Below are 14,996 nucleotides of genomic sequence, written 5' to 3' on the forward strand. Positions count from 1 at the left end.
AGCCTAGGGAGAGGCTGTGCATGGCATGCATTTGGCCTTCAGCCCCCTGCTTTAAATTGCCATGCATATGTATTATGTCCTCAGGTATTGGAACCAGGATACAAAAGACAGCCCTGAGAAGACCTGCTCATTTTGGGGCCACATTGAGGCTCATTAATCTACAAAGTCTGAAGTCAACTGTCCCTCTTTTGGGTGGGCCCGCAGACACAGAACGTACCAGCCCCATCATAAGGCACAGTGAGGCAGCTGCCTCTGACAGCAGATGCTGAGAGGTGGCAAGGAGTTGACAGAGCCCTGTGCCTCCTAGGTTCGCTACCCTCAGGTGGAGCGGAGGGTTCCATCTTGTTGCCAGCATTGAAGTGAGATTCAATAGCCAGTCTCATTGGCTGTTGCACATGGAATGGGGAGGATTCTTGGGGGAAGCCATGACTATTAAAAGTGGTATGATAGCGCTTTAAAGGCATAGCGCAGATGGGGCCCTAAGCATACATTGGATCACTGATTAACTTAGAAATACAGCCCACTGAAATCAATGGCATTTCGAACCAGTTAGCTCCTAGCATCTGAAAAAGGACCAGGTAAGTCTCTGGCTATTCGCCACACTTAAGGTCAGGTGAAAAGAACCTCCATGTCCAGATGCAGTCTATCTCTGTATATGCACCAGATGGGGGGGCCATCAGGAGCTAGAATGCAGGACTGGTTCTGGCTTCCTCACTTTTACTCACAGCAAGGGATAATCACTTCCAAGAAGAATCTGGCAGGGAATCTTTGGGTGAATATTTCTGGGGCTCCCTCTCCAACTCTTTAGGATGACAGTTCCCATCAGATGATGTCCAAAACAGCTGGAAAGGTGGCCCCAAACTGGAAAGGGCTGGGCTGGAGATGGCCACAAATTTGGATTGCTTTAAAAGAGGATTGGGAACTTCCATGAAGAATGGCTACCAATGGCTACTAGGGATGGTGACTACTGTTCTGCCTCCACAGTGGAAGGCAGTAATGCTTCTGAATGCCAGTGTGCTCTTGTGCCCCGGGCCTGTCTGCACCTGGTCAGCCACCATGATGCTGGACTAGGTGGGCCATCGCCTGATGCAGCAAGCTCTCTTTATAAATACAGGGTGAGTCTTTTAAAAGATGCCCAGTGGAACATGTGTACTCTGCATCCACGGGGCCTCTTTTAAAGGACTCACCCTGTATTATTTATTGTTATTTATTGAATTTCTATACCGCCCTATACCCGGAGGTCTCAGGGCGGTTCACAGTACAAAATCAAAATATAAAACCACAAAATATATAATAAAAATAACAACCCCCTTTACGCAGCACAACTTTTGTTCTTAGGGGCTAGTGACTTGCGCGCGTTCTTATTTGCCAGGCTGGGCCTCTGGCCGGGCGAGGCGAGTCGTCATTCAAAAATCTCGATTTCGAGCCTCCCTCCCGCTTCCCATTTCCCCTTTCCTTCCTCCCCGCCGGCCTTCCCTCTCCGGGGCCCCCCGGCTTCCCTGCCAGCAGCCTCCCTCCTCCCTCGGCCTGCCAAGTGCGGGAGAGACCCCCCTTTCTCCTCGGAGCCCGCCGCTGGCGAAGAGCGAGCGAGCGAGCGAGCGGGAGAGGCCGAGGGTTGCGTCCGGGACGCGCTGCGCTGCGCCCGGGCTCCGTGCGCCCCGAACGGCGGCCGGGCCGTCTGGCTGGCAGGCGGAGAGGTGGCGGCCAGGGGCTGGCTCGCCTCCGCCTCCCCGCTCCGCCCTCTTTCCCCCCCGCCCCGGCGCGCCATGGCGAATTGAGCTGGGATGCGCGGGCAGTATCCCCGGGCCGGGCAGGAGCGGTGGCGGCGGCGGCGGCGGCAGGAGGAGCAGCAGCCGCGGAAGAAGCAGCAGCAGCCGCAGCAGCAGCAGGGCCAGGCGGAGCCCGCGGGCGCCCGGCGAGCAGGCGGCGGCCCCGGGCTGCGTCCAGGCGGCGAGCCACGGCAGCACTAGCGGCCGCAAAGGAGGCGGAGGGAGAGGAGGAAGAAGCGGCGGAGGCGGAGGCGTCCGAACAAAGCGCGCTTCCCCGGCACAGCAGCACAGCCGCCGCCGGAGGAGGCGGAGCGGGAGGCTCCCCCATGGCCGCGGCGCTCTCGGAGACGCTGAGCTTCCCTTCGCCGCCGGGGCAGCCCAGCCGGGCCGGCTAGGAGCAGGAGGAGGAGGAGGAAGGGCCGGGGGCGCGGGGCGCTCCTGGGCCGGAGCGAGGAGGTGGGGGTGTCCCAGCTGGAGTTGCGGGAAGGAGGCGGCCAGGAAAGAGAAGGGGCGGCAGAGAGATAAAGAGAGGGCTGCTCTTTTTTTGGGGGGGGCGTCCTAAGCAAGAAAGGGGGGGCAAGGCGGCGCTTTTCCTTTTTCTTTTTGCAGGCAGCCCATTAAGCAAGGCGCGGTGGGGGGAGGAAAGGCGCTGGAGTTGGGAAGAGTGCTTAGGTCTCCTTTGGGGAGGGGGAGTGGTCAGTTAGGCTGTGGGGCGGCGGAATCCTGCTCAGTTTGTGGGGTTTGGGAAGAAGGGGTGCAGAAAAGCTCAGAACTGAAGTAGGTGGCAGAGGACTGGGATATCTGGGGAGGACAGGAAGAGGGAGGCCTCAGAAGGCAGAGAGGGGTACAGGAAACCCCCCTTTCGGATTCCAGAGCTCAGACCTACCCCCCCTCCACGCACTACCCTTGGGGTGCTTCCTGTTTTGGGGGAAGCTCTAGTGGCCAAGGGACAGAAAGAGAAGGCGCCCTGTTCTGGAGATCTGAAATTGAGGGGTGTGTGTGTCTGTTTTGGGGGGCCCTGGTGTGCTGAGGCAGGGGGTGGGGAATGGCTGGCAGAAGCCGCCGCTCCTGGCTCAGCGTGTTGCTCGGTCTGGTGCTGGGCTTCATCCTGGCTTCCCGGCTCATCCTCCCTCGAGCCTCGGAGCTGAAGAGAGCAGGACAGCACCGGCGGAAGGCTAGCCTGGAAGGGTGCCGGACAAAGGCCAGTGGGGGGCTGCTGCACCGAGACTCCCGGGGGGCCTTGCTGTGGCATCAGGACCCTGCCGAGCACCAAGGCGAGATCCTGCCTGCCAAGAACTTCCTCTTTGTGGGGGTCATGACGGCTCAGAAATACCTGCAGAACCGAGCGGTGGCGGCTTACAGGTGAGGACCTCCATTCTTTTCTCCCACCCACCCACCTTCTGAACCGCAGACTTAATTTACCCTCTGTTGTGTGGCTAGGAAGGCTTCTAACACCCATTTGTGGGACAGGACATGGCTCATTGCTGCTTCGCCTGCTTTGTGTTCAGAGGGTCTCAGAGTGGCATCTCCAGGTAGGGCTGGGAGAGGCCTCTGCCCTGGAGAGTCACTGAGAGAGTACTTAGCTGGATACGCCAGTGATCTAAAGCAGCTTCCCATTTCAGTCAACTTTTTATTCAGGACAATGAGGACTAGAATCTTAGATTGTTAGGAAGAACTGTGGTTCAGTGGTAAGGCATGCAGAAGGTCTGGGGTTCAGTCCCCTGAACCTCTAGGTAGGACTGGCAGAGGCCCCAGTTTGAAATTGTGGAGAGCCACTGCCAGTCCCCATAGACAGCCCCGTGCTAAATGAACCCAGTGGTCTGACTCATAAGGCAGTTCCCTGTCTTCCTAGCTTTTACCTTGCAATTAACTGCTATCCTGCGTCTCTCTTCCATGCCCAGCGATGCATGTGGCAAGGCCTGTCTCACTGACACCCCATCACCTTCCTCCCACTCTGCACAACCGCATGGTGCATGTTAAATGGGTCTCTCTTTCCACTGCACATGGGAGATGGGGAGAGAACCCTCTCACCTGTCTTCCTCTTCCAGGAATTCATTCCCAGAATTTTCTTTTGCCTGTTCCTTGCTCTTCAGGGATGTGAGAGCCACTCCTCTCTGGCAGCCCTCTCTCACAAGAGAACAATCCCTGGCATAGGGAATGCGGCTTGTAAGTTCTGCCAGTTAGCTTCCTTGGCATGATAATTCTGTATGTGAAAACGCATGACACACCCTCCCTTGGTTTTGGTGGAGGTGGTTTGGAGATCTCTGGAGCGGAGGGGAGAGAGACTGAGACCAGCTTGCTTCCTTTGTATATGTGCTGCTAGCTTCCCATCTGTTAAGAAGATAAAGGCTTGCATTAGAGAGGAAGGGAATCTTGTTTTATTTCCCCTCCTCCCTCCCCATAAGCATCTCAAACCTGCTTCATAATTCCAGGAGGGGGGGTTTCTTGCTGAATACCTGCTGGCTTCTCTTAAGCACTGACAGATGGGCACTGGGATTGACCAGGGAGGCCTTGCCTGTGTCCTGATGGGCAGCCAATCTTTATAACAGCTTTGTGTGCCTGCTGTTGTGATCAAAATCCCCCAAGAGGGCATCTCATCTCTATCTCATTTCTAAAGCTTCCTGCTCGGTGACTTGAAGAAGGATCCTGCTGGACAGTAACGGGGGTTTATCCTATAAGACAGGTGGGGTGAAATATTTGCCCTGCATCTGTTTAAGGAAGGAAACCAAAACAGCTTCATTTGACCAAACGATTGAAACCCGAGTTTTGACTCTGCTCTTCCCCTATGGCTGCAGGCAGTGATGCTTCTGAATGCCAGTTCAGCAGGGTGGTGGGGTCAGTTCTCTTGCCCTTTGGTCCTGCTTGTGGGTTTCCCATTGGGGCATCTGGTTGGCCACTGTGAGAACAGGATACTGGACTCAATGATCCACTGGCCTGATCCAGCAGGCTCTTATGTCCTTAGTTGCTAACACGCAACCACATGCAAATAATTTCAGATATAGACCACCCAGAGTCTTTAGGCCAAGCACTTTCTGGCCCATATGAATTCACATTTTGATGTTCTTTGAATGAACACAGGCAGCTGCCTTACACAGAGTCAGCTACACTGGCTAGCTCAGTGTTGCTTGCATTGGCAGGCAGCCGCTCTACAGGGTTTCTGCAGGACATGGTGGGGATTGAACCAGGGACCTTCTGCATCAAAAGCAGGTGATCTACCACTGGGCTTCCTTGCAGTTTCTTGTTTCTTCGGTCTGAGACTCTTCCTCTGCTTGTTGCAGACACCGCAAGAATTACTAAATCAAGTTGATTAGGTAGGAAGTGATGCCATTGGGTAGACACAGAACAGCCTGTTGGCGATGGTGGACCTCCCAGCTTAATGGCTTCTCTGCAAGGGGAAAAGAAACGGAATTGCCAGGAGTGCGATGCATCCTGCAGGTTGAATATCCCCTTCTCTATAATGCAAGTGGGCAGTCTGTGGCCCCACAGATTAAGACTCCAGCTCATCACCCCAGCCAACATGGACCATGAGGAAGAGGCCAGTGGCCTGTCTGGTCCAGTATCCTGTTCTCACAGTGACCAGTCAGATGCTTGCGGGAGCACATTAGCACTCTCTCTTCCTGTGGTTTCCCGCAAGTGGCATTCAGAAGCACTGCAGCCTCCACCTGCCGAGGCAAAGCATAGCCATCATGTCTAGTTGCCATTGCTAGCCTTGTTCTATCACTAATCCTTTTTAAGGCATCCAAGTTGGAAGGCATTGCTGCCCTCTGCGGAAGTGAGTTCCATAGTTTGGCCATGCATTGGATGATGGGAGATGTAGTCCGATGGCATCTGGACAATCACAGGTTCCCCACCTCTGCTCTGCAAACTACAAACGTTTGCTTGGAAGGGGCAAATCCAGTTTCCCGGGTGCGTGTAAATAGCCGTTTGCTTTGTTTTACATTAGCCAAAGGACTATTAGATTTGATCAAGTGTGTGGCAGGAACGCGGGAGGAGAGAGTTCAAGTCCTTTCTTCAACCCCTAAAGCAGACAAGCTGGCCTGACTTCAATTCCTGCAACAGTGTTCTGAGAGCCAGGTAATAAATGTCTGCCTTTATGAAAGGCATAGCACATGAAGAGCATATATGCATCATATCCTCTTGAGGTGCAAGCTATCAGATGTTAGGCCATCCAGTGTTAGCAGTGGGCAGGTTTAGCCCTAAAACCCAATCAATGCTTGCAAATGTAACGCCTTTTGGACTTGGGAATGCAATGCTTCCGGGGAAGGTCTGCAGCTCAGTTGTAGAACATCTGCTTTGCATGCAGAAGGTCCAAGGTTCAATCTTTAGCATCTCCTGGTAGGGCTGGGGAACACTTCCTGCTTGGAACCCTGGAAAGAGATTGCCAGAAAGTGTAGACAGTACTGAGCTGGATGGACCAATGGTCTGACTCCATACAAGTCAGCTACCAATGTTCTGGTGCGGAAAGGAGGCAGTCAGGAATCTGGGGAGGGAGGAATAAAGGTAAAGGGACCCCTGACCATTAGGTCCAGTCGTGACCGACTCTGGGGTTGTGGCGCTCATCTCACTTTATTGGCTGAGGGAACCGGCGTACAGCTTCCAGGTCATGTGGCCAGCATGACCAAGCCGCTTCTGGTGAACCAGAGCCGCACACGGAAATGCTGTTTACCTTCCCGCTGGAGTGGTACCTATTTATCTACTTGCACTTTGACGTGCTTTCAAACTGCTAGGTTGGGAGGAGCAGGGACTGAGCAACGGGGGGGATTCGAACCACCAACCTTCTGATCAGCAAGTCCTAGGCTCTGTGGTTTAACCCACAGCGCCACCTGCGTCCCCTTGGGGGAGATAGACAATAGCTAAATCTCTTCCCTGCACCTTGAGACCCAAAAGCATTAAGAACCAAGCCTGCCCTGGCCGAGTGTATAGTCAAGCTTTTTATACCTACTGCCCACTAATGCATCTTTCTTGATGGTAAAATTTCCTTACCGCCCACCAGTGCTCGATGGAAGGAGGATTCCGCTTGTGCCATAGAACCCCCTACCGCCCACCTAGAATCCTGAAATGCTCACTAGTGGGTGGTAGGGACCAGGTTGACAACCCCTGGTATAGTGGGACATTAGGAGAAAGTGACAGGATATTGCAGGCTCTTTAGGTGGATTTCTTTTCACAACAGGGGGGCTGACCTTCTGCACTCAGCTATACTTAGGCTGCATCCATTGCACACATTTAAAACACTTGTTATACTGCTTTAACAGTCATGGCTTCCTCCAATGCATTCTGGGAACCGCAGTTTGCTAAAGGGGCTGAGAGTTGTTAGGAGGCCCTTATTCCCTTCACAGAGTTGCAATTCCCAGTAAATTAACAACCAATCCCTCTTCCCAGGGAACACTGGAAATTGTAGGGGAGTTCTTAAAGGGGAATAGAGTTCAAACAATGCTCAGCACCTTTAAGAAACTGCAGCTCCTAGAATTATTTGAGGGAAGACATGACTGCTAAAGTGGTACTATAGTACTTTAAATGCATGGTGTATTATTCAGCAAAACTGGTGCCTGCAATCCACCCGAGAGCCGTGATTTAAGAGGCTTCCTTCATTTGTGGCTCATCTTTTTTCCTCCGAATCATTTAGGTGGCATCGATTAAGCACCCTTGTTCTCAGTGAGGCTGTAAGAAGCTAATGTTCATGTACTGAATTATAACTTTTGGCAAGGATTCTGGCACAAACGAGCCCGTAATTGAAACCAGCTCATTTTCTTTCCCCCCGCTTCTAACAGAGTGGAAGCTTTTAAAAATGTAATTGATTGATTGGGAAATTATTTTATCCCACTCACCCCCCGCCCTGACCCCTTTACCATATACAGAAAGTTCAACTTCCAGGGAGTGAATAGCTTAGCTGGTGGTAGTGGTGGGGTTTCTTATGGGCCTAGAATTGTGAAGATTGCAAAGGGAAGTGCTTTGTTAACTAACACACAGACATATACCGGTACACACCACCATAGTGTTGACCGTACAATACACAGAGATCCAAAGCAATTCATTGGCTCAGTCGTTTTTCAATACAGTGGTACCTCAGGTTAAGAACTTAATTTGTTCCAGAGGTCCGTTCTTAACCTGAAACTGTTCTTAACCTGAAGCACCACTTTAGCTAATGGGGCCTCCCGTTGCTGCCACACTGCCGGAGCACAATTTCTGTTCTCATCCTGAAACAAAGTTCTTAACCTGAGGTACTATTTCTGGGTTAGTGGAGTCTGTAACCTGAAGCATCTGTAACCCGAGGTACCACTGTATTGTAGCCAGAGATCTTTTTCAATGTTACTACCTGGGTTATTTTAACTGGACATAACAGGATGCTGAACATGGGACCATCTCCTTTTAAATGCGTGTTTCCTTCCCCTGAAACATAGCCCTTTGTAGGCTACATAAGAAAAACACCTTGGGGGATCAGACCAATGGCCTATTTAGTCCAGCATCCTGTTCACGCAGTGGCCAGCCAGATGCCTGTGGGAAACTGTCAAGCAGGATCTGAGCACATGGGCATTTTCACCTCCTGTCGCTTCCAGCAACTGGTATTCCGAAGCATTGCTGCCTCCAACCATGGAGGCAGGACATAGGCATCATGGCTAGTAGCTGTTGAGTCATAGCCATGTTGTCCTGGGTAAATCACCAGGCTTTTTAAACTCCAGCCTATTATCCCTTTTTCGAGACACCCCCCCCCCATGCGCAAAACTCACATAGGTGACACCAAGTGTTGCATGTAACGAAAACTATCCTTTTTGAGAACTTAACTCTCTTGATTTCCTGGAATCATAGAATTGTAAGAACTGGAAGGTACCCTGAGGTACCTTCGTCTAGTCCAACACCCTGCAATGCAGGAATTCAGAGGAGGTTTTACTGGTTTGCTTATACTGGTATAAAGGTAGCCTTCACTTGGTTGCTTTGTTCAGGTATGCACACATGCGTGTAACCCATGAGCTTTGCAGAGTTTCGTAGCAAAAGCAAGTTGCAGCCACTTCCTTGGCCTCACAGAGCTTGCAGTGGTGGAACTGTCAATGGGGAGCACAACAGAAGAGATGGAAGTGGAGAGGCAGGCGAGGCGAATGTGTGTCAAGGTTATTATTTGCAATTAAGCATAACGTGTGTGTTTGTGTTTGTGTGCAGCAAAGGTGGGTTTTGAGGAACATTTTGAGGAAGAGAGGTGGTTTTGCATGCACTTTCAGAAACAAAAAGAGTTTGAGGCCTAAGGGCAGTAAGTGGGAATGGGAAGAGTATTTCAGGATGTAGGGGTGTGTTTGGCTAGCTCAGGATGGTAGAGTCAGAGGAGCAAAGAGCGGGGAAATAAGTACCCATATACAGGCTGGAGAAATGCTGCAGAGGCCTCTAAACAACTTGTGACCAGGATAGCTTAAGGACTGCCTGAGCCCTTACATCCCAGCCCCATTACTGTGATCATCCAGAGGAGAGCTGTTTGTTTTCCCCTGAGTTGCAGAGTCCTGACTGGCATTAATTGTAAGCTGGGCATTTAGTCTCTCTGGTCCTCTGCTGTGCGACACTTTTCCAACAGAGATGCAGCAGAGGCAGCCTTGCTTTTTATTTCCAAGTGCCTCTTGAATACTTTTCTTTTTATGCCAACAGGCCTATTAATTTTTTTCTTGAGTAGCCAGTCATTTTAATGACTCTCTTGTATTGCTTTTAACCCCCCCCCCAAATGCTGCTGTCCACTACCTCTGATCTTTTATGAAAAGGTGGTATATAAATGCTGTCTGTCTGTCTGTCTGTCTGTCTGTCTGTCTGTCTGTCTATCTATCTATATCTATCTATCTATCTATCTATCTAATAGTAAAGCTAAAGGCTAGGAGATTAAAATTAGATCCAGAAGGCGATGGGAAGCTAGTGTAAGGGTTTTAACAGCAGGAGGAGTGCATATATAGTCTGGAGCTACACACACTGCAGAATGAGGTGATAAGAGTCCTCTCGAGGTAGTAGAATGGACTGTACCACTTCAAACTGCTGGCATAGGGGTGCAGTGTTTGAATACTCCCTCATGTAAGAAGCAGACCTTCTTACATGACAGAAAACTAGCCCAGCAGGGTGTAGGCTGGGCTAGAACCTTAGGGTGCTAGGCTTTTTGTAGACAATTCCTCGCTGCTCCCCACACTGGGAGTGTACAGACGCTATCTTCTACTGCAGACTCTTGTGATACAATTCCACCCCTAATTTCTGCTACTTTGTAGGCCAGGTCTGAGACACTTAAAGCAGCAGCTGGGAGAAGGGCCAGAGCTCAATGGTGGAATATTTGCCTTCTTTGTAGAAGGTCCCTGGTCCAATTCCTGGCATCTCATGGTAGGGCTGGGAATATCCTCTGAAACAGTGGAAAGCTGCTGCCAGTCAGTGTCAACAAAACTGAGTTAGGTGGATCAGTGGCCTGACTTCATATTAGGCAGCCTACCTTTGTTACAAACTGGCTGAGTTTGCTTTTTTAGTTAAAATATCAATCACCAGATTTTCAGTGTCTGTGACACTGAGATGCTAGTCTCTTAGAGATGTTTAGTATCTTGGCTGTAAAGGTCCAGCCCTCCATAAATCTTGTTTGTGTGATCAACATTCTGCAAACAACAACAACAACAAAGCCCTCATTTCCTTTCCATGGTTCTTTATGTATTTTATTTTTAAAATGTGCCAATGTTAACCCCCCCACCAAATGGATTGGGAGATGGTAAATAGGATGATAAGAAGAACCATGCTGGATCAAGCCAGTGGTCCATCTAATTCAGCATCCTTTTCTCACAGTGGCCAACCAGGTGCCTATGGAAAGTCCACAAGGAGGGTAAAAGCCCATTCAGTCTTCTCTCCCTCCCATGTTCTCCAGCATCTGGTATTCAGAGGCAGTGCTGAGCTAGATGGACCAGTGACCAAACTAAGCGTAAGGCAGTTTCCAGTGTCCTAAATTAGACTTCCCTGTGGTAGTGGTTGTAGTACAGTCCAAAGGCCCGTCCGGTCTGGTAACCTGCCTTCACAGTGGCCAACCAGGTGCCTTTGGGAAGCCTGGAGGCAGGACCAAGATTATTGTTGATGAACTGGAAACCTAAGAAGATGCTTCACTCTAAAACCATAAAAAACAGTGACACCGTAAAGACTAATCCAACTCTTAAAATTATTGAAATTACAATACAGCTTCACTGCTGAGGAACCTCTACATGTCTTGACATTGAAATGCACATTGCAGAGGGATTTGGGTCACACAAATTGCTGGCTGGGTCTGTTGGTCTGAGGGAAGCTGTAGTCCCATGGATACTAAGCTGCTGAAGGCTGAGATAATATATCTATTTGGTATGTTTCAAATTCCCACAAAACTCTTTTAAGAATATTGGCAATGGTCCTCTTTGCCCGATGAGTATCTGTCAGGCATCCTACAGCCTCATTTTATTGTGCACAGTATCCAGGTGAATATTTATTTCATCCACTGTGGAACCCAAGGTGGCGGTTTCCTTCCCCTGTTTTGTTTTATTTATTTTGTTTTTATTTATTTACAAGGTTACTCTAAACTACCTCTAAAGAGCTCATTGTCATGCACATTCTTCCTCCTCCCTTATCATCTGAAAGATACCGTATTTTTCGCTCTATAACACGCACCAGACCATAACACGCACGTAGTTTTTAGAGGAGGAAAACAAAACAAAAAAATATTCTAAACGAAATAGTGGATATATGATTTTTGTGGTTCATGCTGTGGCCACAGACATGTGATCTGACAGTGAGTTTGGAGTAGCCCAGTGCAAAAATCCTGAGGATCCATGTGGAGCCATGCTTTGTAACCACGGAGGAGGGAAGGAAGGGGAACCATGGATCCTCTGCTCACGACTGCAGCAAATCCCCCCCGCCACCCGCAGGCATTCCCTCCATAACACGCACAGACATTTCCCCTTACTTTCTAGGAGGAAAAAAGTGAGTGTTATGGTGCAAAAAATACGGTACTCGGAGTTGAGAGTGGATTTCATGCTCTTTATTCAGCTCATAGTGGTGAAGAGGAATGGAAGTTCCCCCAGAAATAATGCTTTATATACATTATTTATACAATGGGCCCCACGTGATTGGCTAATTCCGGGATTCTCCTGTAGGCCAATCAGGTTGTGGATTCACTTCCACCTGGAGCTGGATTGGGTGGCTCCTGTGAACCAGTCAGACTGCTGCATTCTGGGTCCTATTGTTCTAGGACCAATCAGACTGCTGCATTCTGAATCCTATTGTTCTAGGACCAATCAGACTGCTGCATTTTGGATTCTATTCAACTCAGTACATAACATCATCCCAACAGCCCTGTGAGGTAGATTAGGCTGAGAGTTCTTGTCAGGCCCTTGGGATTTGAACCCAGGTCTCCCAATGCAGCACTCCGAACACTGCACCTATCCAGGTTACTGTGACCTGAGGTGGCCACCTGAGAAGAGTAACTCAAAGGAATTCCTCTGCAGATTAGCGTCTGTGGAACTGATTCCTTGAAGGCAGATGCTTAGAAAAACCACTGCCTTAGGTGTAGCTCGTCTTTTGTACAAATGAAACTGCCTGCCTGTATTTTCTGGCAGTCATGACTTGGAGCAGTTAATCTTTCATGGTGCAGGGAAGCAAGTAAGGGAATTAATTGGCTTTTGTAAAGGGAAGTCATTAAACAGGAGTAGCTGGGAGAACCTAATCTTGCCACTTTATCAGATGAATCTGCCTGGAGTGGGGGGGTGGGGGAGCGCTTTTATTAATCAAGGTTGCCTTCATAATGAAAGCAAGAGCAGGGTTTTTTTTTACACACACAAAATCCCACAACCTTGTGGCCTCTGAATGATTGCAGATCCCTATACAGTTTCTGCCTTGAGTTTCTGTATTCCTGTGACACTCAGAGAAGGGAAGAAACCCAAAATTAATGTTTGTTTATCTCTTTCTGGCTTTGGTGGTTGTGGGGAAGAAGCTGCTTCGGGTTGACTTTTGTTTAATTTTAGGGGGGAGAAACTTTTGTTTCCTTGATACGATCTCTAAAGAATGAATCAAATATGTTCTGTGTTTGGTTGTTTTGAGACTACTTGCTCACAGTAAGCCGTAGTTGTGTCGGTCTGGGCTTACAAAGAATGAATTGGCGAGGTGAGAGAAAAGGGTAAGGGGCAGAGAAAAGTGGCCTATCCCCCTCCCCCAAAAATGCAATTGGGAGGAGCATAAGAAGAGCCTGCTGGATCAGCCTTGTGGCCCATCTAGTCCAGTATCCTGTTCTCACAGTGGCCACCCAGATGCCCCAATAGGAATCCCTCAAGGAAGACTTGAACACAAGACCACTCTCTCCTCTTGTGGTTTCCAGCAACCAGTTTTCAGAAGCACACAGGCTCCTGGCAGTGAAGGCAGAGTAGACATCATGGGAAGCAGCCCAAAAGAAAAGACCCTTTTTACAAACAGCCTGTCGCGTCATTTAAAAAAGAGGAAACGCATCACCAAGAAATAAGACAAAAGCGGGCACTGATTTGCATCTGCTAACTTATGTGTGTCGATACACTTTTAGAAATAATTACTGTAATTGAAACAGTAGGAAGGGACTGTGATCAAGTGGCCCAAGTGCCTGCTCAGTCTGTGCTGCTAACTGTTGATGAGCAACTTCAAGACCCCTCTTGTTCTCCTTTCTTGGTGGTGCCAAATGTCCAAATCTAACCTCTGTTCTTTTTTATTATTTTGACTGCCTGCTTTTACTGTAATGGTGCTTCGGCTGAAGCAAACACCTCCGTGACTTTTTGTATTCGCAGAAGGTCTGGCTCAACTCTGCTCACAGAAGTAGGATCTCAATAGATTCCCTATCTTAAATTGTGCCTTCTTATTTTCTAATAGGCTTGCCAGATACTTTGGATGCGCCTGGACAGCAAAAATGTTTAATAGCCTAAATTACACTTAACATATATTCGTTTTAAAGGACATTTTATTTATTTTCTGTCAGATTTCATTTTGTTGTTATCCAGTCCATATCTGTAGGACAGGCTGGGTTGATAGAATTCTGATAAATTAATCCATGGTGTTGACTTTAATATGTATTGGGCGTATCAACAGCAATTTTTCTGCTCCTCCTTTATTATGCTGGAAAAAACCCCAAACCACTTTCATCTGTTTCCAAATAGGCTGGTAGTTTAAGTATATGTAAATTACTTTAAAATGTGTGAGTATTTTAAATTCTAATGCCACATAAAATAGTCAGCCTTTCCTTCCTTTTCTTAGTCATGTGTGAACAGATCAGTTTATTGTCTAAAATGATTGGTGAGCCCCCAGTATAAAATAGGAAGAACACGTTTAAAGAGTGCTTTATTTTTGCACCTCTTGAGTGTTTTCAGGTCAGATTCTGAACACTGATAATGTCTGGAACAAAGCTGTCTAACATAACTAAAAATGTTCTACCTTTGTGCAGGGAAGGAAGAAAAGGTGACGGCTATAAAACTATCTGGTTACTGAGCAGAGAGTTTTTCCCCTCATCTCTTCCTGCCAAAAGCACACTTCTTGTAGGTAGAAATTATAGGTGGAAATTTGAGAAGAGAACATTGGGTAGTCTAGACTTCATGGTCTTTGAAAGCCTGGAGCAGACACTGAATGTGTATGTTGGCCATAATTGTCCCTTGGGTGGCTCTTGTTTTTTGGGTCTGACTTGAGAGAGACCTGCAACAGAAACCTTGCATTACAGTGGCGACGGCAGTCTATGTTAAGTCACATTCTTCACAGCATACATTTAAAGCACTATGATGATGTCGCTTTCAACAGTCATGGCTTCCCCTAAAAAAAATCCTGAGAGTTGCAGTTTGTAAGGGTGCTGAGAGTTGATAGGGCACAGCTACTGCCAGAAGTACAATTCCCAGAGTTTGCTGGGAAGAGGGATTGATTGTTAAACCACTTTGGGAACAATGTATGGTTTTGAGTGTGGCCTTGCTGCCCAGATTAGCTTAGTTCTGCCGTAATGCACTGTTGAGGGATTCTGAACAGATTTGCAGTGTGCCCAATCATTATTGCTTGTGACTGTTAAAATTATAGAATCTCATACTGAAATACATACCTGGTTGATTCAGACAAACACGAAGACAGTCTCTCCCGACTTGGTGCTCGCCAGATGTTTTGGCACCACAGCTCTTCATCAGCCTCAGCTGCCACGACTCACAAGCCTCTTAGAATGTCAACACACACGTAGATGAGGATGTCCTCCTAGACATTATGTGCTTGAACCTCCATAAAGCA

General features: G+C 48.6%; 1 protein-coding gene across 1 annotated transcript in view; it reads left to right on the plus strand.

Annotated features, from left to right (window-relative positions):
- The first annotated feature begins 2,426 nt into the window (after positions 1–2,426).
- Positions 2,427–14,996, plus strand: part of CHSY1 (chondroitin sulfate synthase 1) — a 102,861-nt gene continuing 90,291 nt past the window's right edge. Inside the window, exon 1 of the mRNA XM_079954247.1 lies at positions 2,427–3,131. Within this exon, the coding sequence (XP_079810373.1) occupies positions 2,815–3,131 (317 nt within the window). The 5' untranslated portion in view covers positions 2,427–2,814. The remainder of the gene's footprint in view (positions 3,132–14,996) is intronic.

The sequence above is a fragment of the Podarcis cretensis genome (assembly GCF_951804945.1).
Source record: "Podarcis cretensis genome assembly, chromosome: 14".
Taxonomy (NCBI): Eukaryota; Metazoa; Chordata; class Lepidosauria; order Squamata; family Lacertidae; genus Podarcis; species Podarcis cretensis.